Here is a 22,565-nt window from a genome sequence, read left to right on the forward strand (position 1 = left end):
GGCATCCACCCTCCCCCGATGCACCACCCTATTCCCTACCTGTTTCCAGTGGATGCCTGTCTCTAACATGAAATGATTTACAAAATGAATTTTTCAGGCTCATTTCCTCTACTAATTATATATAGGGTGGGTCAGAGGTTTCATAAATTTCTCAATACAATAATGATTTTGATTTTCGATCCGCATGAAGTGTTCTCTATTCACCCTTTCTCGCTGGCAGATTTGTTTGTTTTGGTTATCACATTAGAACGGAGTCTATATTCGTTCACCTCACTGGTCTTTCTTCCATTGTATTTTGATATATTAATGGTTTAGTGTTAATTTGTGATTGGAATGATGTTGTTTGGAATGAAAATTATAAAGAGATTGTGTTTGAAGGAGAATGAGAAATCATGCGAGCGTTTCCACCTGGGACATTCACGGATTCACCATTTGCAGTTTCGTCATTGACTGTTGTTACATATTTATGTGAATGTATGTGAATTACCATTCAGGTCTTTGCTTATCCGTGTGTAGTATATTAAGTTGTTGTGTAGTTGTTGTGGTTGGAGGGTCAGGAGCCCTTCTGAGGGAGTGGCCGGAAACGGAAGTGACCGGAAACGGAAGAGAAAAAGACACGAGGAAAAAAGGACGAGTATTCTTCTTCCTCGCCCCGCTCCGACCAAAAGGTGGGATCGACCTTGCGCTGCGTGGAAAAGCGGCGTTCCGAAGCCTGTCTGGCGAGAGGAATCACCGGGACGTGTACCGGCCCGGTGGAGACGTCAAGTTGACGTGGGGCCGTGCATCGACCCCGCGTCTGGTATCGTTCGCGGCACCGTCTAAACAGACGCGTGCGGGTCGCACGTTGGGGCCTAACGCGCCTTGCAAGCGGCGTGGGGTTTGGCTTGCTCTACCGTATCCGCTTCGCGTGGCCACGAGGGGCTGCAGCCACGGTGCCTGGTACGATACCTGCCCGGTGGAAACACGTCCACCCGGGGTTCGTTCAACCGCCCGAGTGCGGCGACGGCGACCATCATCTTGGTCAGGAGGGGCCCAGAGACATTGTGCGGGACCGAGACCAAAAGGGTGTCGTGAGTACTCACCGGGACACACATGTATAAGATGGCCATCTTAATCCTAGGGAATTGATTGTGAATTGGGAATTGGTGATGATTGTGTATTGTTGATTGCTCGGGGAAAATCTCCGTGGTTGTGTCATTGAAATTGTATGGTATCATTACCATTGGAAATATATCCTTGAACATCAGTTGTCTCCTGGGTGAAATTCATATGGATTGCGTGGCGAAAGCGCATATATAGTACAGCTTGCTGGCGGAGTTCCTCTCACGGTCCGGGGGTCACCGAGACCAGGTATTCACCGAGGGGACCACGTAACAGAATTGGGGGCTCGTCCAAATTACGATTTGCGGTTTCGCAATTGGGTCTACGTCCGGGATTTAAAATTGTATAAAATAATAAAATAATAATATTTTTTATTAATTAAAATTTATTAATTAATTATTAATTGGTAAATTTTTTTTGAGAAATTGGGGTAAAGTCTTGGGTGAAGGTTAACAGGTGTTAACGATAGGCACCATGGCGTTTGTGGCACAGAACTTTGGGGTAACCCCGAGTGAGGCACAGTTCCGAGCGTTGCTAAAGTCGGACCTCTTGAAATTGGCCAAACATTTTAACTTGGAGGTCCGAACTAATTTGAGGAAGGCAGAGTTGCAGGCCACGGTGATACAATCTATGGTGGGATTAGGAACATGGGACGAGTTAGCCTGGGAGTGGCTACCCGAAGAACCAGAAGACGTTGAGCTCCGAAAACTGGAGTTGCAATTACGGAGGCAGGAACGGATTAAAGAAGAAGAAAGGAAAGCAGAAAAGGAAAGAGCAGAAGAAGAAAGGAAAGCAGAAAAGGAAAGAGCAGAAGAAGAAAGGAAAGCAGAAGAGAGGAGAGAAGAGAAGCAAGCAGAGGAAAGGAGAGTGGAACGAGAACTCCAGGAAAGGTTAAAAGAAGAAGAAAGGAAAGCAGAAAAGGAAAGAGCAGAAGAAGAAAGGAAAGCAGAAGCGAGGAGAGAAGAGAAACAAGCAGAGGAAAGGAGAGTGGAACGAGAACTCCAGGAAAGGTTAGCAGAAGAAGAAAGGAAAGCAGAAAAGGAAAGAGCAGAAGAAGAAAGGAAAGCAGAAGCGAGGAGAGAAGAGAAACAAGCAGAGGAAAGGAGAGTGGAACGAGAACTCCAGGAAAGGTTAGAAGGGAGAAAAGCAGAGGAGAGGAGAGCTGCAAGGGACCTCGAAGCAGAGGAGAGAAAAGCGGAAAGGGAATTAAAGGAACGTGACATGGAGCTTCAGCAAGAAATCAAATTCAAGGAGCTGGAGTTAATGAGAGAACGGGGAGAGGCACCACCCTTGCTGACGGGGTCGACACCTAACCAGAAAACCTGGGATGTGGGCAGACATGTGAGGCTGGTTCCACCGTTCAGTGAAAAAGAAGTCGCGAAATTTTTCCCACACTTTGAGAAAGTGGCTCGACAATTAAACTGGCCGGAGGAGGCCTGGACCATACTCGTGCAAAGTGTGCTGGTGGGGAAAGCTCAGGAAATTTATTCGGCGCTACCAATGGACCAATGTGCAGATTATGAGGTACTGAAGAAGCACATCCTCAAGGCCGATGAGTTGGTTCCGGAAGCTTACAGGCAAAAATTCAGGAATGCCAGGAAGAGGGAGAGTGAGACCCATGTGGAGTTTGCCAGAGTGAAAGAAAACATGTTTGATCGGTGGTGTGAGTCAAAAGGAGTCGGGAAAGACTTCGAGACATTGCGGGACTTGATCCTGGTGGAGGAATTCCAGCAGTGTGTCCACGAGGACATCAAAGTGTACCTGCAGGAAAAGAAGGTACCAAAGTTGTGGGACGCAGCCACCATGGCAGATGATTATGCCTTAACCCACCGAATAGGGGTCCACGAACCTAACTCCTCGCCTAGATCTCCGCAGGGGAGGTGGGGAACAGCAGGTGCGGAGAACGACCATACATGGCGGCGGCCTCGAGATGATTATGGGGACAACTATGATACCCCACCGGTTCGAAATCAGAGGGATGCGGGCCCAAGACAAACTTATAGTTCGGGGGGCCCGAGGCAGACCCCGAGTTTTTCCTCCGGGCCTACTTGCGCGTTTTGCAAGAAACCTGGACACTTGATGTCCAGTTGTTACCTCATGAAAAGGGACAACCCAGAGCGGAGTCCGACTATTACAACTCCGAATGCGATGGCTAGCGTAAGAAATCGCCATCAAAAGGGTTACCAACCATTTATTTCAGAGGGGTTTGTGTCACTGGATGGAGCCTCGACTAACCGGAGACCGGTTAGGATATTGAGGGACACAGGGGCCCATCAATCTTTAATGCTTGAAGGCATTTTGCCATGGTCCGAGGAGACGGCAACGGGGGATAGTGTTCGTTTACAGGGGATCGGGGGCGGTGTTAGTGCTCCCCTTCAGGTCATCCAGTTGGAGTCCGATTTGGTGTCAGGACCGGTCACCGTCGGTTTACAAGCCATGCTTCCTGTAGAGGGTGTATCTGTGGTTATCGGGAATGATTTGGCCGGGGGTCAAGTTTATGGTAACCTGAGGGTTGGTAAAGAGCCCAGCAGGGAAAATAACATCACACCAGCTCGGGATGGCGACAAAAGTGCCAAGTTATTTGTAGGGGGACTGAACTTCAAAACAGAGGAAGAAGTTCTGACCTCTGTCTTCAACAGATATGGGCCGCTGGTGGAAGTGCGGTTGGTAAGAGACTGGGAAACGCAACAGTCAAGAGGGTTCGGCTTTGTCACGTTTGCCAGCACAAAAGACGCCAGAGAGGCAGAGAAGAATTGGAATGGCAAGGATTTGGAGGGTCGGACCATAACAGTAGGGAAGGCATTTCGTAGGCGTCGAGAGGTCTACAGGAGAGGACAACTGGGCGGTAGTTTTGGTAGTGGCCGAGAAGGAGACCGCTATTCATGGGACTACAGGGACCAGTGGTCCCACCCTAATTATTAGGGAAGTTCTGAGAAGTTGAAGCACTGAAGGCGGCGGAGCCGCCGAGCCAAGATTCCTACACGAATTAACCGTGAACGCCGTTCCTAAAGGCGTCCATGTAGTGAACTTTCATGCACGGACTAACCGTGAACTCCGCGTTCCTAAAGGCATCCATGTAGTGAATACTCGGCTTGGCCTCCCGGAAAAAGTGCTATCGAGTTGCTTAACTTTGGATCTTTGATCAACCCCTTAACCTTCATTCCCAAGAAACTGACGGTCAAAGTCAGAGGGTCATGAGATGGAGTTTGATTTGGCAGGGACAATGTCGTTGTTGGTACTTAGTCCAGAGGGAGTAATCTGGAGGGGTTGTGGTGAAATTTTGGTTGCTTTATTTTTAAGTGATAACTGTGCCCGGGGGGAACGGATAATGTGGGGGGGGGTTGAGTTATCTGGTTTGTTTCTCCAAATTGGCCGGCAAAGAAAGTTTTCGCTGGGTTCAAACTTTCTTTCTTGAAGGGGGGGGAGTGTTACATATTTATGTGAATGTATGTGAATTACCATTCAGGTCTTTGCTTATCCGTGTGTAGTATATTAAGTTGTTGTGTAGTTGTTGTGGTTGGAGGGTCAGGAGCCCTTCTGAGGGAGTGGCCGGAAACGGAAGTGACCGGAAACGGAAGAGAAAAAGACACGAGGAAAAAAGGACGAGTATTCTTCTTCCTCGCCCCGCTCCGACCAAAAGGTGGGATCGACCTTGCGCTGCGTGGAAAAGCGGCGTTCCGAAGCCTGTCTGGCGAGAGGAATCACCGGGACGTGTACCGGCCCGGTGGAGACGTCAAGTTGACGTGGGGCCGTGCATCGACCCCGCGTCTGGTATCGTTCGCGGCACCGTCTAAACAGACGCGTGCGGGTCGCACGTTGGGGCCTAACGCGCCTTGCAAGCGGCGTGGGGTTTGGCTTGCTCTACCGTATCCGCTTCGCGTGGCCACGAGGGGCTGCAGCCACGGTGCCTGGTACGATACCTGCCCGGTGGAAACACGTCCACCCGGGGTTCGTTCAACCGCCCGAGTGCGGCGACGGCGACCATCATCTTGGTCAGGAGGGGCCCAGAGACATTGTGCGGGACCGAGACCAAAAGGGTGTCGTGAGTACTCACCGGGACACACATGTATAAGATGGCCATCTTAATCCTAGGGAATTGATTGTGAATTGGGAATTGGTGATGATTGTGTATTGTTGATTGCTCGGGGAAAATCTCCGTGGTTGTGTCATTGAAATTGTATGGTATCATTACCATTGGAAATATATCCTTGAACATCAGTTGTCTCCTGGGTGAAATTCATATGGATTGCGTGGCGAAAGCGCATATATAGTACAGCTTGCTGGCGGAGTTCCTCTCACGGTCCGGGGGTCACCGAGACCAGGTATTCACCGAGGGGACCACGTAACACTGTGTATAGAAACATTTAGCTGCAGTAAGTTTTTGCCCAAGTCCTTCATGAACTGGCTGTCCATGCTTGCTTGACATTCAACTGAAGGTGCCACAGGAATGTGGAGTTTATTGGTTCATGGTTTGCCATTCATTTTCACATTCCGCTCCCACCCATGCATAGTATTGGTAACTCGCATGTTTATATATATATATATATATATATATATATATATATCCATATGATGGATATATATATATATATATATCCATATGATATATATATATATATCCAGGTCGACTCCATATGATGAGTGGATACCAGAGATAACGTCACCGCGTGGCAGGCGGTGCTTATCGCTCCCAGCAAGGTGCAGCAGCAGCTGTATGGGACACCTTGCTGGCAGTTCTCCACTGATGATATGAAGGTCGCATAGTGACTGATATATATATATATATATTTATATATATATATATTTATATATATATATATATATATATATATCTGTGTGTGTGTGTGTGTGTGTGTGTAGGTCTCCAGGTCTCTACCTATCTGTCCTGTGTGTATGTTCTAAGGGTTTTATTGTTAATTTAAAAAAAATAAATTTGACATTTTTCGAATTTTTTTTTTCCAAATTAAATAATGAATTTTTTTTTCCCCTTTTTAAGGCCATTTTCCCTGCTAGAGCGGGGGTAGCCTTGCGGGCCCCATGACAATCATCATGGTTCCCTTTTTGAGGCAATGTTTTTATGGCCGGATGCCCTTCCTGACGCCAACCCTTTAGTTGCCTCTTACGGCACGCAGGGATACGGTGTACCTATTCTAAACCGGGGCACACACATCCCAGCAAGCTGGTACTGAATTTGCCGACCTCGGAAGGATGACAAGCTGAGTCAACCCCCCTGGTATTAATTCAACGATCAACCGGGATTCAAAGTCAGGATCCTCGGATCCCAAGTCAGCACCCTAACCGCTAAGCCAACACCAGACTTTTTTTTCAAATTAAATCTTCAACTTAAATTGCTAATAAAAATGTAATATCACAGATATTACAAATACATTTGTGCAAAATAAATGTTTGTATTGTGGTTGGTTTAAATCATGACAACATGTCCTAATTCTCAGGACAGAACTCTCTTATCTGTCTCCCTCTTCCAAATCCTGGTGGCGTCTGGTCAAATCTGTTTCTGGTGTTTGTTCCCCCTCCATCCCCTCCCTCACCTCAAACGGCCACACGGCTGACTCCGCGCGTGAAAAAGCTGAATGCCTCAACTCTGTGTTTGCCTCTAAATCTTGTGTCCCAAACCCATCCCTCTCTGTACCCACCGTACCCAGTCGTACCCAGCTGCTCCTGGACTCTGTGTCCTTTCCTCCTGACAAGGTGGAAAAGTTTCTGTCAACCCTCGACTCTGATTCTGCAACTGGACCTGACGGCATCAGCCCACGGGTCCTAAAATCTTGTTCTTCCGCTCTTTCACTCCCTCTCTCTGTTCTCTTCACACTCTCTTTTGCTCAAGGTCATCTGCCATCTGCTTGGAAATCTGCCAACATCACCGCTTTGCACAAAAAAGGTGCAAAAACAGATCCCAGCAACTACAGACCAATCAGCCTTCTCTCAATTATCAGTAAAGTCATGGAATCCATCATTGCTTCAGATATGAAATCTTTCCTCTTCTCCAATGGCTTGATCTCTGATCATCAATTTGGTTTCAGACCTGGTCACTCCACTCTGGACATGCTGCTACTGCTTTCTCAGCAATGGATGGAGGTCCTCAATGCCAAACAGGAAATTAGAGCTGTCTCCCTTGACATATCACGTGCCTTCGATACGGTCTGGCACCCCGCTCTGCTCACCAAACTCTCCTCTGTTGGTATCCATGGAAATCTCCACGCATGGCTGGCGGACTTCCTCTCTAGTCGTAGTCAACGTGTGGCCCTGAATGGGTTTCTCTCATCTCCTCTTCCTGTTCAGGCTGGAGTTCCCCAAGGCAGTGTTCTGGGCCCTGTGCTTTTTCTGGTCTTCATCAATGATCTCTCCGACTCTCTTGAAAATCCTCTCTATCTCTTTGCTGATGACTCTACTCTCTGTCGCTCCATTCTTCATCCCTCAGATCGGCAGTCTGCAGCCTCCTCACTCTCTGCAGACCTGGACAAAATCACAGACTGGGCAAACAAGTGGAACATGTCTTTCAATCCTGACAAATCTCACACTCTTACGATGTCTCTCCGAAAAGACCGACTGGACAACCCTCCCATCTACTTTCTGAATAATCCTCTCCAAGAAGTTCTGTCACTCAAGCTTTTGGGTCTCACTGTCTGCCATGATCTTTCCTGGGAAAACCACATTTCAAATCTGGCCTCCAAAGCCAGTCACCGACTGGGCATCCTCCGTCGTGCGAAGTCCTTCCTTGGCACACCTGAGCTCCTCACCACGTACAAGGCTTTCATCCGCAGCTCAATGGAATACTGCTCTCCCCTCTGGGCTGGTGCTCCTGCCTCACACCTAGCTCGTCTTCACGCTGTTGAAAGCAAAGCATTCAGAATCATTGGAATCTCCCGCGATGAAGCTAACTCCAAGGGCCTCTCACTCACTCACCGCAGGCAGGTTGGTGGTCTTTCCGTCTTCTACCGACTCCTCTCTGGCCTTGCCCCACCAGCTCTCTCTGGCCTTGCCCCACCAGCTCTCTCTGGGCTCTGTCCCGCAAATATTCCTGCAGGTCGCACAAGATCTGCCTGCAACCCTCTTATGGTTAAACTGCCAAAATCAAGACTCTCTGCTCACCTTCACTCCTCTTTTCTCCCACCTCTGGAACAAACTCCCTCACTCTCTTCAATCCCACTCCACCCTCCAGGTCTTTAAAACAGCTGTTCACCACCATCTCTTATCTTCCCCCATCCAAAACCTTGATCTTTTCTATCCCCGATAATTTCACCCCAATTCCACTTTTTGAAATACCAACTTCTGTCCTGGAAGTCCTTGGTGTCCTTGTGTTTTATACTTCTCCCACCCCCCCCCCCCCCTTCCCACGCCTCCTCCCCCCAAGCCCTCTCCCTCCCACACATCTCCCTGCTCTTAAATATTGTGTGCTCTCAAGTGTTTGTGTGCTTCCCATTCTCTTGTCTTCCGCTCCCTCTTTTTATATATTTTGTTTGTCTGGTTGATTTGTTTGTGAAGTAAATGTCAGCTCTTTCACGAGCCTCGATTCAGTATACAAAAAAAACCAAAAAAAAACACCAACTCATTTGCACTCATTATCCTCAGTTAAAACAAGCCTGTGCCTCTGTAGTGACATGTGGTGAGACGAGCCTAGCGAGCCGATTGACGCTTGTATATATATTCACGGTCACATCTTTAAAGCTACAAACTCCATGCTCAGGGCACAGATACAACTTTGTGCAGTAAGTAACATGGGCTATGTGAACGTGACCTCAGAGGCAGATTTGAGGCCGCAAATTGAGGCCATAGTGACCAATATAGCCATTTTTGTCAAACCGAATGAGTAATGGGTCTCAAATTGAAAAGGCCGGAGCTTGAGTGCAAGAGAATTAACCTTTGTAAAGTCAAATAAATAATAATTTAAATTAAATTAATGAACAGGATTTAATTATTAAATTGATATATGTGGGAAAATTACATGGCCAGACCATTAATCGAACCCAGGTCCTCTGGAAACCCGTACCAGTGCTCTGCCATCTGAGATATCTGGGCGACCCTGACTGAGCATGCAATTTTCCCACACATATGATTGCCACTCTCTTTCCGTCAATGTTTCCAGGGCACTCGCTGCCAACCATAGGAGCGCCAACGGCCTGAACACGAGAGGGTCTTCCTCTAATGGGGGGGGGGGGGGGGATCTGTTGTCCGAAACAGATCCATATCCTCTATTATAAGCACCAATGGGGGCGTCGTGAAGCAATTCGATTAATTAACAGGATTAATAAATTAAATAGATATATGTGGGAAAATTACATGCCCAATTACATGACCTGTGTTCGATTCCTGGTCTGGGCTTGTAATTTTCCAACATATATCAACTTTTTTTTTCTTTTTTTTTTGTATACTGAATCGAGGCTCGTGAAAGAGCTAACATTTATTTCACAAACAAACAAACAAAACAAACCAGACAAACAAAATATACAAAAAGAGGGAGCGGAAGACAAGATGGGGAGAGAAGGGGAAGCACACAACCACAACATTTGAGAGCAGGGAGAAGTGTGGGAGGGAGAGGGCTTGGGGGCAGGAGGCGTGGGAGGGGGAGGGGAGAGGTATAAAACACAAGGGGACCGAAATTAGCGGGGGTAGAAAAGATCAAGGTTTTGGATGGGGGAGGATAAGAGATGTTAAGAGGATAAGATAAGAGGATAAGAGGATAAGAGAGGATAACTTAATAATTTTAATTGATACATTAACTTAAACTTTTCCCATTACTGGGGGCGGGTATTTTTGATAACATATGTGCCTATAAACTGTATATAAACATCTGCTTCATTATACAGTGGTGGCCAAAAATATTGGCACCCTTGCACTTTTTTCAAATAACTCACAATTTTCTCTAAAAATAAATTGTAATTGACAAAAGTATTTTGTCTCCACAATTCTTTATTACACTGTTAATATTACAGAACCTTTGTTTTTGATTCAGAACTTTATATATCCTTTTAAATCAGAAAATAAAAAGAAATGGGGTTGACAAAATTATTGACACCCTCGACTTTATATTTGGTAGCACAGACTTTGGACAAAATAACTGTAGTCAAATAACTGTAGTCAAGCACTTCCTATAGTCCTGATTGAGCTTCCTCCACCTCTCTACTGGGAGTTTGACCCACTCTTCTTGTGCAAACTGCTCCAGTTCTCCCATATTTGAAGGGTGGTTGAAAACAAGGCCTTCCAGACAATTGCAATTTGAAAACAGTAGGCTGATTCCCATTGGTCACTCTTACTCTCCCACTATTGGCAAGTTGGAGGGCTCTCTATTTTATAGCTTACATCTGGTCTCGCTCCTCCAGTCCTCTGCCCTCCCCCAGATCATATGCATTTCTATAGAAACCCTCACCTGCTCACCCTCACAAAGTCCGATCTGGTTGCCCACCTGCAATTCCCATATTTGCCGGATTGTGTAATCGTCTATTCTCCTCACTTAGTCTTTCAAATGCATTGCCCCTCACGACCTCATGGGCTCACACATACACATCCATGATCACTTCTACACGCGCTGATTCTTTCTCATTCTGTTACTCACTGGGCCATTCTTACTCGTTTTTGTTTCAAGAGGCAAGGGATATGACGCATGGACAGGTGCAGGAAGAGGTACTACTTTTAAATTAAACTGACACAGCATGTCCATGTGAAGGTGCATCATCTGGAGGGAATCACCCTGATTATATTGACGTCTGAATGTTTTGCAAAACACGACGCTGCATTGATCCAGGCAATCTTTGCCAATAAAAGCGCCAAATTTCACCGGGTGCAATTTTTCATGCTCAAAACACAGTGTTGAATTTCGATGGTGGAAGGTAAGCTTCAGGTCACCACTGCATGCTGAAGGACTTAGGTTTGTTGTTACGAGGACGAGCTTCATCACAAAGAGAAGTCCGTTGTTTAATGAATCAACGTTGTTGTGATGGAGTTTCCACTCGGTACAGACCGTCAGATGTTCACGGTCTTGGGAGTTGTTAGTTGCTTTCGGAATCCAAGATGGTGACATTCTGGAAACCCAGACACTTGTGTGCTATTTCTTACACTTTCCCAACCCCAACGAGCAGTTATTTAGCGAGATCTCACACTTGTGCATGACTATCCTCCATGACAAGGGTGTTCACTCTTTAGATGTGACTCTGGAATGCCAAGCTGTCACAACCTATAACCTACTTGAGACATGTCCCCAAATGTACAAAGTTTTCTATAATATACTAAAATACGCCATTTCTGTCTGTCTGATGAATTTTTGATGCCAATACATTCTGTCGTTACTTCTCCAATCTCAACCAAGCTTGACAGGATGACCAAGGGTTACACAATGAATGTTGTAGCGCGTTCATTTCCCCCCACCCCAAGGGGGTTGAGTTTGCCCGCCATTGCCGTCAATGGGGTTGCACGTTGAGGTGTACATAAATGTTAAATTAGCTTTATCGTGGCGTTTTTCCAAAGAAGATTTATCGTGGCGTTTTTCCAAGGCCGCCTCAAGTAATAAAACTAACGATAACAGCCTAATATTATTGTTATTACAAAACAATATTAATACCAATAATATCCCACCTCCTCAAGGGGTTTTTTCCGGCGAGTCAACGGATATAAATAGCTTATCATGGCGTTTTCGTGGGAGCAACGGCCTCTACCAGAAGTAATGAACATTAATGAATATTATGAACCACAAACACGTGTGATTTGCTTTTTAAACAGTCACTAATGCTGTTTATAACACTAAATGAAGATATTTGGAGGAATTCTTTGCTGATGACTCCACTCTCTGTCGCTTCATTCTTCATCCCTCAGATCGGCAGTCTGCAGCCTCCTCACTCTCTGCAGACCTGGACAAAATCACAGACTGGGCAAACAAGTGGAACATGTCTTTCAATCCTGACAAATCTCACACTCTTACGATGTCTCTCCGAAAAGACCGACTGGACAACCCTCCCATCCACTTTCTGAATAATCCTCTCCATGAAGTTCTGTCACTCAAGCTTTTGGGTCTCACTATCTGCCATGATCTTTCCTGGGAAAACCACATTTCAAATCTGGCCTCCAAAGCCAGTCGCCGACTGGGCATCCTCCGTCGTGCGAAGTCCTTCCTTGGTACACCTGAGCTCCTCACCACATACAAGGCTTTCATCCGCAGCTCAATGGAATACTGCTCTCCCCTCTGGGCCGGTGCTCCTGCCTCACACCTAGCTCGTCTTCACGCCGTTGAAACCAAAGCATTCAGAATCATTGGAATCTCCCGCGATGAAGCTAACTCCAAGGGCCTCTCACTCACTCACCACAGGCAGGTTGGTGGTCTTTCCGTCTTATACCGACTCCTCTCCGGCCTTGCCCCCCCAGCTCTCTCTGGGCTCTGTCCCGCAAATATTCCTACAGGTCGCACAAGATCTGCCTGCAACACTCTTATGGTTAAACTGCCAAAATCAAGACTCTCTGCTCACCTTCATTCCTCTTTTCTCCCGCCTCTGGAACAAACTCCCTCTGAACAAACTTCAATCCCACTCCACCCTCCAGGCCTTTAAAACAGCTGTTCACCACCATCTCTTATCTTCCCCCATCCAAAACCTTGATCTTTTCTACCCCCGCTAATTTCACCCCAATTCCACTTTTTTGAAATACCAACTTCTGTCCTGGAAGTCCTTGGTGTCCTTGTGTTTTATACTTCTCCCACCCCCCACCCCCTTCCCACGCCTCCTCCCCCCAAGCCCTCTCCCTCCCACACATCTCCCTGCTCTCAAATGTTGTGTTTGTGTGCTTCCCCTTCTCTCCCCATCTTGTCTTCCGCTCCCTCTTTTTATATATTTTGTTTGTCTGGTTGATTTGTTTGTGAAGTAAATGTTAGCTCTTTCACGAGACTCGATTCAGTATACAAAAAAAAAAAAAAAAATACCGACATGCGTGAGGTCAGTTTTACTTGCAGAACTGAGCGAAGATCTACTGTACTCTATATACCCCATCAGTGTTGTGTTAATAACATGACCCTTCCTGGCACTAACACGGCGTTTTTCGTAGTGAACTTTTAAAACTCACTCCAGCTGTTGAACACGCGGTGTGCTCATTTACTAAGGTTGCCAAGCCAGCCGTTCCTTAAAGGTTTTGAATGGCGTGCTTGCTCGAATGCTTAAACCACATGGCGATCTCTCCGCAAGGAACTTGGTAAATGAACACACACCCAATGTTCTTGAGACCCGATCATAGATCGACTGTAATCTATGTACCCCAAAGAGGAATGACCCTTCTGTCGTCCGTCCGTCCCCCCCATCCCCGCCGTAGTTAGCCGGTGCACTAGTATAATAAAATGTCAAAATAATTCTGCAATTCTGTAATGAATTACGTGAAATAAAACAAACGTATTGGTCAAAAACGGAGCAATTTCAGCTGTTTAGATGCTGAAAAGGGAAATCAGAACCAGTTTCTTGCCCCTTATCTCAACACAAATATTACGTACTGTACACTTCCTCACAAAGTCTGGAATCCACTTACACTAATGACCGCTACCTTTTCCATCGATAACTCATTGCTGCAACTGGAGCCATTCCCCGATGATGAATGCCACTCCATGTTAAAGGACATCAACTATCAACAAACTGGAAAGTTGGGAGAATATACAGAGCCCTCCATAAATGTTGGAGCAGTGAAGTCGAATTTGTTATTATTTCGAAATACTCAATAAATTTGGATTTGAGATCAAAAGATGAACATGACACAAGAGTACAGAAGGTCAGATTATGTTTCTTGGTATTTCTATGTGTGCATGTTTTACCATTGCAGAACAATAACACTTTTTATATGTTCAGACCCCCCATTTTAGGTAAGCATCAGCATTGGAACACATGACTGACAGGTGTTTCTTGTTGCATTAAGTGTTCACATATAACAGAGCTGTGAATGTATAGTCTTGGTTTTAACCTTTGCTTTTGCCCTGAAAGAAACACAATCAATTTGGAAGCTAAAAGAACAGAAGAATTCAATGAGAACGATGGCACAAAATTTGGCATAGCGAATCCAACAACTTGGAATATCTTGGAAAAAAGAGAAACCACGAGTGTACTTAGCAACATACAACGGCCAGGTCAGCCAAGGAAAACAACTGCAGTTGATGACAGAAAAATCATCGGATCTGTGAAGAAAAACCCGAAAACAACTGTCGGTGACATCATCAACAACCTCCAGAGTGCATGGATGAAAGTATCACAATCTACCGTTCACAAAAGACTTCGACAGCAGATTTACAAAGGCTACACCGCAAGATGCAAACCTCTCATCAGAACCAAAAAGAGAAAGGCCACATTAGAATTTGCCAAGAAGTATAGAGGTGAGCAGGTGGAGTTCTGGAACAAAGTTTTATGGACAAATGAGACCAAGATAAACCTTTACCAAAGCGATGGTAAGTACAGTAAGTAAGCAACCAAATACAGTAAGTTCTCCTAGAACATCGTTAATGTCCCTAAAAAAACTGCAACATTGTAGGAAACGACTTTTCCATTTAAATTCATGTAAATAACTTTTAATGTGTTCCAAGTTGAAAGTTTTTTGCACTAAAAGCACCTCCAATATGTCTAAAAAAAACACGTTTGTACATTTACATTCAATAACATCCTAATCGTGAAATAAAATACCGAACAAACAAACAAACAAACAAACAAGAAATATGTCGTGCATAACACGATACTTGCGAAATCCCTAAAATAAGTTGTTGGCCTATGTTGACCTCAAAAATAATTGGTGGTTGAATTCAGTGACCGGATATGCAAATCCTCTTAAAATTTCAAGTCAATCAGGTAAGTAAAAGCATCATTTGGAGCTTGTGAAGGTGGAGTGGGAGGGGAAATGGTGGGGGTGTGGCCAAATGTGAGGAGGAGGAGGAGGACGTTCTACCTGCCCCAACGCCTCCATGTCATCCCCAACACTGAGGTTCTTCCTGGAATGTTCACGGCCGTTTTGTCCACATTTACATTTTTGTCCACAGGCTCATTAGCAAGACGTTTATCACTCATGTTGAATGGAAATTAACTTCACAAAAAGAGGGTAGTTCACTGGGTGGATGCTGAAGAAAGCCAGCTATAAACCGCCATCCTGGTGTTGGACAAGATCATGATACTGACTCGTCCGCGCAGTCCCTCGGATGGACGTTAATCCGGAGGACCAGTCTGCATCACTGGTTGCTTGGTGGACAGTAAAGACCCCACGGTGTATTTCTATTTCGGGAAGAGTAGGTGAGTTATCACCAGCACGTTGAGCAAATTACAAATTCCTAACCCTGACGCATGATCCCAGGGAAGGCAAATGCAAACCACCTGGAATAACCTTTGCGAAGAGACCGCTTCGGCAACAATAATTAATCTGTCAATCACATGATATGATGATGACGACAATGACAATGTGGATTATGACAATGATGTGAATGATGACGATGATAATATGAATGACGACAATGACAATTATGATTATGACAATGATGTGAATGATGTCGATGACAATATGAATGATGACAATGACAATTATGATTATGACAATGATGTCAATGATGACGATGACAATATGAATGATGACAATGACAATTATGATTATGACAATGATGTGAATGATGACGATGACAATATGAATGATGACAATGACAATTATGATTATGACAATGATGTGAATGATGACGATGACAATATGAATGATGACAATGACAATTATGATTATGACAATGATGTCAATGATGACGATGACAATATGAATGATGACAATGACAATTATGATTATGACAATGATGTGAATGATGACGATGACAATATGAATGATGACAATGACAATTATGATTATGACAATGATGTCAATGATGACGATGACAATATGAATGATGACAATGACAATTATGATTATGACAATGATGTGAATGATGACGATGATAATATGAATGACGACAATGACAATTAGGATTATGGCAATGATGTGAATGATGACGATCACAATATGAATGATGACAATGACAATTATGATTATGACAATGATGTGAATGATGACGATGACAATATGAATGATGACAATGACAATTATGATTATGACAATGATGTCAATGATGACGATGACAATATGAATGATGACAATGACAATTATGATTATGACAATGATGTGAATGATGACGATGACAATATGAATGATGACAATGACAATTATGATTATGACAATGATGTCAATGATGACGATGACAATATGAATGATGACAATGACAATTATGATTATGACAATGATGTGAATGATGACGATGATAATATGAATGACGACAATGACAATTATGATTATGGCAATGATGTGAATGATGACGATCACAATATGAATGACAATGACAATTATGATTATGACAATGATGTGAATGATGACGATGACAATATGAATGATGACAATGACAATTATGATTATGACAATGATGTCAATGATGACGATGACAATATGAATGATGACAATGACAATTATGATTATGACAATGATGTGAATGATGACGATGACAATATGAATGATGACAATGACAATTATGATTATGACAATGATGTGAATGATGACGATGACAATATGAATGATGACAATGACAATTATGATTATGACAATGATGTCAATGATGACGATGACAATATGAATGATGACAATGACAATTATGATTATGACAATGATGTGAATGATGACGATGACAATATGAATGATGACAATGACAATTATGATTATGACAATGATGTCAATGATGACGATGACAATATGAATGATGACAATGACAATTATGATTATGACAATGATGTCAATGATGACGATGACAATATGAATGATGACAATGACAATTATGATTATGACAATGATGTCAATGATGACGATGACAATATGAATGATGACAATGACAGTGATGAAGATGATGACAATGACAATGATGACGACAATGATGGTGATGATGATGATGATGATGATGATGACAATGCCAATGATGACAATGCCAATGATGACGATGACAATGATGATGACAACGACAATGCTGATGATGACGACTGATAATTATAATGACAATGACGATGATGATGACAATGATGACGATGACAATGATGATTACGATGACGATAATGATGATGATGACAATGACGATAATGCTGATGATGACAATGACGATGATGACGATGATGACGACAACAACGACGATAATGATGATGATGACATTGACGATGATGATGACAATGACGATAGCAATGACGATGATGATGTAAATCACAATCCAATTATTATTATTTCTTAGCACGTGCAAGATGTTTATGCTTCACACGCAAGCAAGTTCCTGGTCTGCATTCAGATTTCAGGGATGACATACCAGAGGTCATGGCTGTTATCATTTGCTAGTGCACATTAAAGACCCCCCCAGTATATGCTTGAAAAAGGGCAGGCCTTTGTGTATCGGTTTCCGGCCAAATTATAAATTCCTGCCTCTACCTACTGGGGGGGGGGGGGGGGGGGAGGGGAGCGAGGTGGGGGGGTTGTGGTGGCCAGCACTATACCAGAAACACCGTAAGCAGCATTGCTGATGCACCCTAAATAAATCATGCAGCCACAATGCAGGTGCCAGGTATGCATTAATTAATCCTAGCTGGTTGTGTGCACACAATAAAAGCAAACTTATAAAATACGCATTCTAAATCCAAGCTCATGCAGTCACATCTGCTTCGATTTGAAGTTTGCACCGTGATGACATTTAATTACATTATTTGACCACGTTGGCTCGTTCAGCAATGCATTGGCCTCCTTTTAAACAAATGCTTCCAGACACGAGAAAGGGCTTGCCGTATTCGCGAGACAGTCTAATAGGGTTCTTAGTGGTGTGCAGAGTTAAAACACACACATAGACACACACACACACACACACACACACACACACACACACACACACACACACACACACACACACACACACACACACACACACACACACACACACTAAACCTTTCAGAACATGCTGATTCACCAAAAGGCCCGGATACAACAGAGCCCTCATTTCACTATCAAAGGTGCTGGGTTCCATTTGCCATGGATGTGCTGCCACGATGAGCAAAATGTTTCCGATTCACCCAACTTCACTTGGCCCCAGGTAAACCCACCTTCCAATCTCGCAGACGGCAGTAGCGCAAAATATCCTGGCAGATGTCGACCTCTTTCCGGCTAGCAGTGGTGGGCCAAGCAGCATGGCGCAACTCCACATACCTAGGAAAAGAGGGAAGGAATCGAGGGACAGTGTGGGATGGAGAACGAAAGTGTCATTAAGAGTGACAGGAGTCGGAGAGGCAATCACGAAGAGACGGACAAGAGGAACATATCCATGAAAGGTTTGTCTGACCACATCCTCCCTTTCAACCCGAACACTTGCATGGGACAAATAAGTCCTGACACACGATAATCCCAAACGTCAGAATAACATTTCCAAACAAGATTCAAAAGGCTAAAGTATTCCATCCCTATGGTCCTGAACCTTGGCTCCTGCGCTCCCACCTTGCGCAGCGTCTCGTGTTCTCGTCCCGATGCTCCCACTGGATCCTCGGCCTCGGCCGCGATGTAAAAATCTGCGCAGTGGCTAATGAAATTACATCATTGTGCCTCCCCTCACTGCCTCCACCTTTATTCACTCAAAAACCCTCCCTTCCCTGGCCTCACTTCAACCCACGGGGATGGAGAGGAGGAAGGTGAGAAAAAAAGAAAAAAACACGTCTTTTTTTAATTTCTTACACTAAAGACACCGAGGTTTCCACGGAAAAGTAACGGTTAGTAGACAATGATTTGATGGTGTTTTTACAGATAGTATCACATGTTGTCAACCAAGTGGATCTACTGCACTTCGGGGTTGCGGAATATCGAATGGCACAGTGGATCACAAAATGGGCCAAAACATAGAGTCACCGACAATAAACCTTGGGGTCTTCCAATTAATACAAGCTCGGTGGGGGTAAAAAGAGGGGGTCAGCTAGAGGTAATACACTGGAGGGTACAAAAATGTACCTGTAAAGGAAACTTGATTACATCGAATCTTGTCTCAATTTGTTAAAAGCTAGCGCTTGGAGGCCTCGAGATCTTTGGAGTTGGCACAGAACCATGATGCTTTATAAATGGAGTCTTACAAGTTCACACCTAGCTCACCTGAAAAAATATTTATAAATCGGGTCTTACAAGCCCCCCCCCCTTATTCCCATGCCTCACCCCCCCCCCCCCCCCCCCCGCACTCCCATGCCTCCTCACCCCAATCCCTCTCCCTCCCACAGATCTCCCGTTGTCCCTGTTCTCTGCTGTTGTACTTGTGCTTCCCTCTCTCTCCCCATCTCGTCTCCCGCTCCCTTTATATTGTATGTTTTGTGTGTCCGTTTTTATTTATTTATTTATTTTTGTGATGTCAGCTCTTACACGAGCCTCGATCTTGTGTTCAAAAATAAATAAATAAGGAGACAAAGAAACACAACGATATCAAATGTAAAGACCAGGCCGAAGAAAAACCCAGAGGAAATTCAGAAAATCTACAGCTTATGGACACAATTAGCCCAATATTCACAAAGAACACCAGGAGTTTGGGAATTTTAAAGGGAACCAAGACCAGGAAGCTTAACCCGTTACAATCAATCCAAGGTACAAAGTTCTGTCCGTTAAACATGTGCAGCAGATTTACTCAATCTGTCACTCACACCCCCATACCCTAATCGGATCGACTGCGTGGGTGGACGTCATGTGTTTCTCCAGCGAATCACTCCTGCTAATTTGTTTATGTGTAGCATGTGCTTGGCAGCACAAACATAAAGGGACCTGTGAAGCCCGCCAGGCTGAACAGTTCATGTTTTGTATCCACTGATAGGCCGGACCTGGACTCGGACCTGAACCAAAATCTAATCGGCTTGTTATTGTCACCTAACCAACTCGTCCACCACGTTTAGTCTTAACTCGTCCATAACTTTTTGAGAAATCCTGCTATATGTTGGTTTTAGCCGTAAATATCACTCAATGGTGAAAAATCACTTAAAAATTAAATAATTCTCGTATCCGAATCCATATTTAAATTTTCTCCAAAACCTAATAATTTCGTCCTTGTCACATACGCTACCTCGCTGCCAAATTTCGGCCCAATCCGTCCACAACTTCCCGATATCCTGTTCACAAATAAACAAACAGACAGGGGTGAAAACAACCTCCACCAACCTTCGGTGGTGGAGGTGATAACGCACGCAACCAACCTTCGAAAAAGAAAGAAATCTTCGACATTCGCAAGCAACAAACGGAAAGAATAACAAAGTCGACCGAGCAATATACTTGATAAAGCTTCGATTTTGCCAGTAACAAAGAGGGGTGAAAACAACCTACGCCCACCTTCCGTGGCAGAGATAATGAATATGTTGGCCAAACAAAAACAGTGCTGGAGCATCTTTAATTCAAAACATGCCACGGAAGAGCAACAAGAAGCAGCGCTCGTCCCTCGAATGAAAAACTGGCCGGAAAATAAAACGAAAAAGAAGATCCGAAATTTCCAACAGCACCACATCGATCATAAAGGTTGACAAAGGATGCATCTCGACAAAAAAAAACATTGCAATACAGAGATTGAACATCACAAAAACCACAATTGAGCATCACAAAAACTAAACCCTTTACCAAGTGGAATAAGAAGCTCGACTGGATAGTCAGGGGACCATTCATAAAGTTTGTTAATTCAATATTTATCACATCTGAGTGCATAAAAGACAATGCATGGAAAGAGATGACAGAAATAAACTAGAACAGCACTCGATAGAGAGCACAACTCCGCCAAGCTGAACAGTTTACGTTTTGTATCACAGCCCGGTGAGTACCACGGTTTAGAATAGGTACACCGTATCCCTGCGTGTCGTAAGAGGCGACTCAAAGGGTTGGCGTCAGGAAGGGCATCCGGCCATAAAAACATTGCCTCAAAAATGGAACTATGACAATTACGACTACATATGGGCAGGGTACAGCCCGAAGTACGCCGTGGTGGACCCCACTCCCTCTCGTCAAAACTCAAGGTGGCGAACCCGATCGAAGCAAGAGTGGAAATCACTCCATTTATGACGACGAAACGTCTGATGCCCGAAGTGAAGATCGGTTTCTGAGGTTTGGGACGTGGAATGTAGGGACAATGACAGGGAGATCAGGAGAAGTGGTGGAAGTATTGGTCAGAAGTAGAGTGGACATATGTTGTGTGCAAGAGACGAGATGGAAGCGAAGTGGTGTGAGAATGGTGAAGGGTAGGCAGGGACAGAAATACAAGTTTGTGTGGCAAGGGTGCCCGGAGGGCGTGAATGGTGTTGGTGTCCTGTTTTCTGAGGAGTTTGTAGACAGTGTGGTGAGTGTGACGAGAGTGAGTGATAGGTTGATGATGGTGAAAATGACGATTGGAAAGCTCTTGGTGAACGTCATCTCGGGATATGCTCCGCAGGTTGGTCGGAGCAATGAAGAGAAGGACAAGTTCTGGTGTGCAAAAGAGAAGCTGATGGAAAACGTGAAAGGTAAGGAAGTTGTTCTGGTAGGAGGAGACCTAAATGGGCATGTGGGAAGGAGTATAGACGGTTTTGAGGGAGTTCATGGTGGTTACAGATATGGTGTGAGAAATGGAGAAGGTGAAAGGATTTTGGAGTTTGCTGATGGAGCTGATTTGTTGATTTGTAATACTCAGTTCCAGAAAGAGGATAATAAGTTTGGTTACATACACGTCAGGTGGGTCTACGATAACCGTTGACTACCTGATGGTGCGTAGGTGAGATAGGGGGCACCTCCGGGACACGAAGGTGATCCTGGGGGAGGAGGCTGTTTCACAGCACCATTTGGTTGTCTGCGACATCAGGGTGAAAGGTGCGAGGAGAGCTCGGCGGGTGAAGTACCAACTGAGAATGAAGGTGTGGAGGTTGAAAGAGGTGACAGTAAGGGAGGCATTAAAAGAGAGGCTGAGTAGGATAGAGGATGATGTGGTTGAGCTTGAAAGTGGTTGGATGTCAATGAAAGATAGTCTATTGGAAGCCGTTGATGAGGTATGTGGATGGACAAAAGGACAACAGAGGCACTCGGAAACATGGTGGTGGGATGATGAAGTTGGAAAGAGGATTGACGAGAAGAGGAAGAAGTTCAAGGAGTGGCAGAAGGCGAAGGGTACGGGAGCAGAAAAGCAGAGCATGAAAGTTCTAAGGCAGCCAAGAAGGCTGCAAAGAAAGAGGTAGCAAAGGTGCAGGAGCCATGCAGGAAAATGTTTGGAGAACGCTTAGATTCAGAAGAGGGTCAGAGAGTGGTATTCAGGATTGCAAAGCAGATAGCGAAAGAGAGGTGTGATGTGATGGGGGTGAGTTGCTTGAAGGATGAAGTGCGACAAATCATTGTGGACCCAGATGGAATTAAAGGAAGATGGAAGAGATATATGGAAATGTTGTTGAATGCAGAGA

The 22,565-nt window shown here is 44.7% G+C and overlaps 1 protein-coding gene across 3 annotated transcripts in view; it reads right to left on the minus strand.

Annotated features, from left to right (window-relative positions):
- LOC137438536 (unconventional myosin-XVI) overlaps nt 1–22,565 on the minus strand; it is a 367,125-nt gene that overhangs the window by 159,826 nt on the left and 184,734 nt on the right. For all 3 annotated transcript variants that reach the window (XM_068133664.2, XM_068133663.2, XM_068133662.2), the window contains exon 27: nt 18,246–18,348. In XM_068133664.2, coding sequence (XP_067989765.2) covers nt 18,246–18,348 — 103 coding nt within the window. The remainder of the gene's footprint in view (nt 1–18,245; nt 18,349–22,565) is intronic.

This window comes from Myxine glutinosa, chromosome 13 (genome assembly GCF_964187855.1).
Source record: "Myxine glutinosa chromosome 13, kmMyxGlut1.1, whole genome shotgun sequence".
Classification (NCBI taxonomy): Eukaryota; Metazoa; Chordata; class Myxini; order Myxiniformes; family Myxinidae; genus Myxine; species Myxine glutinosa.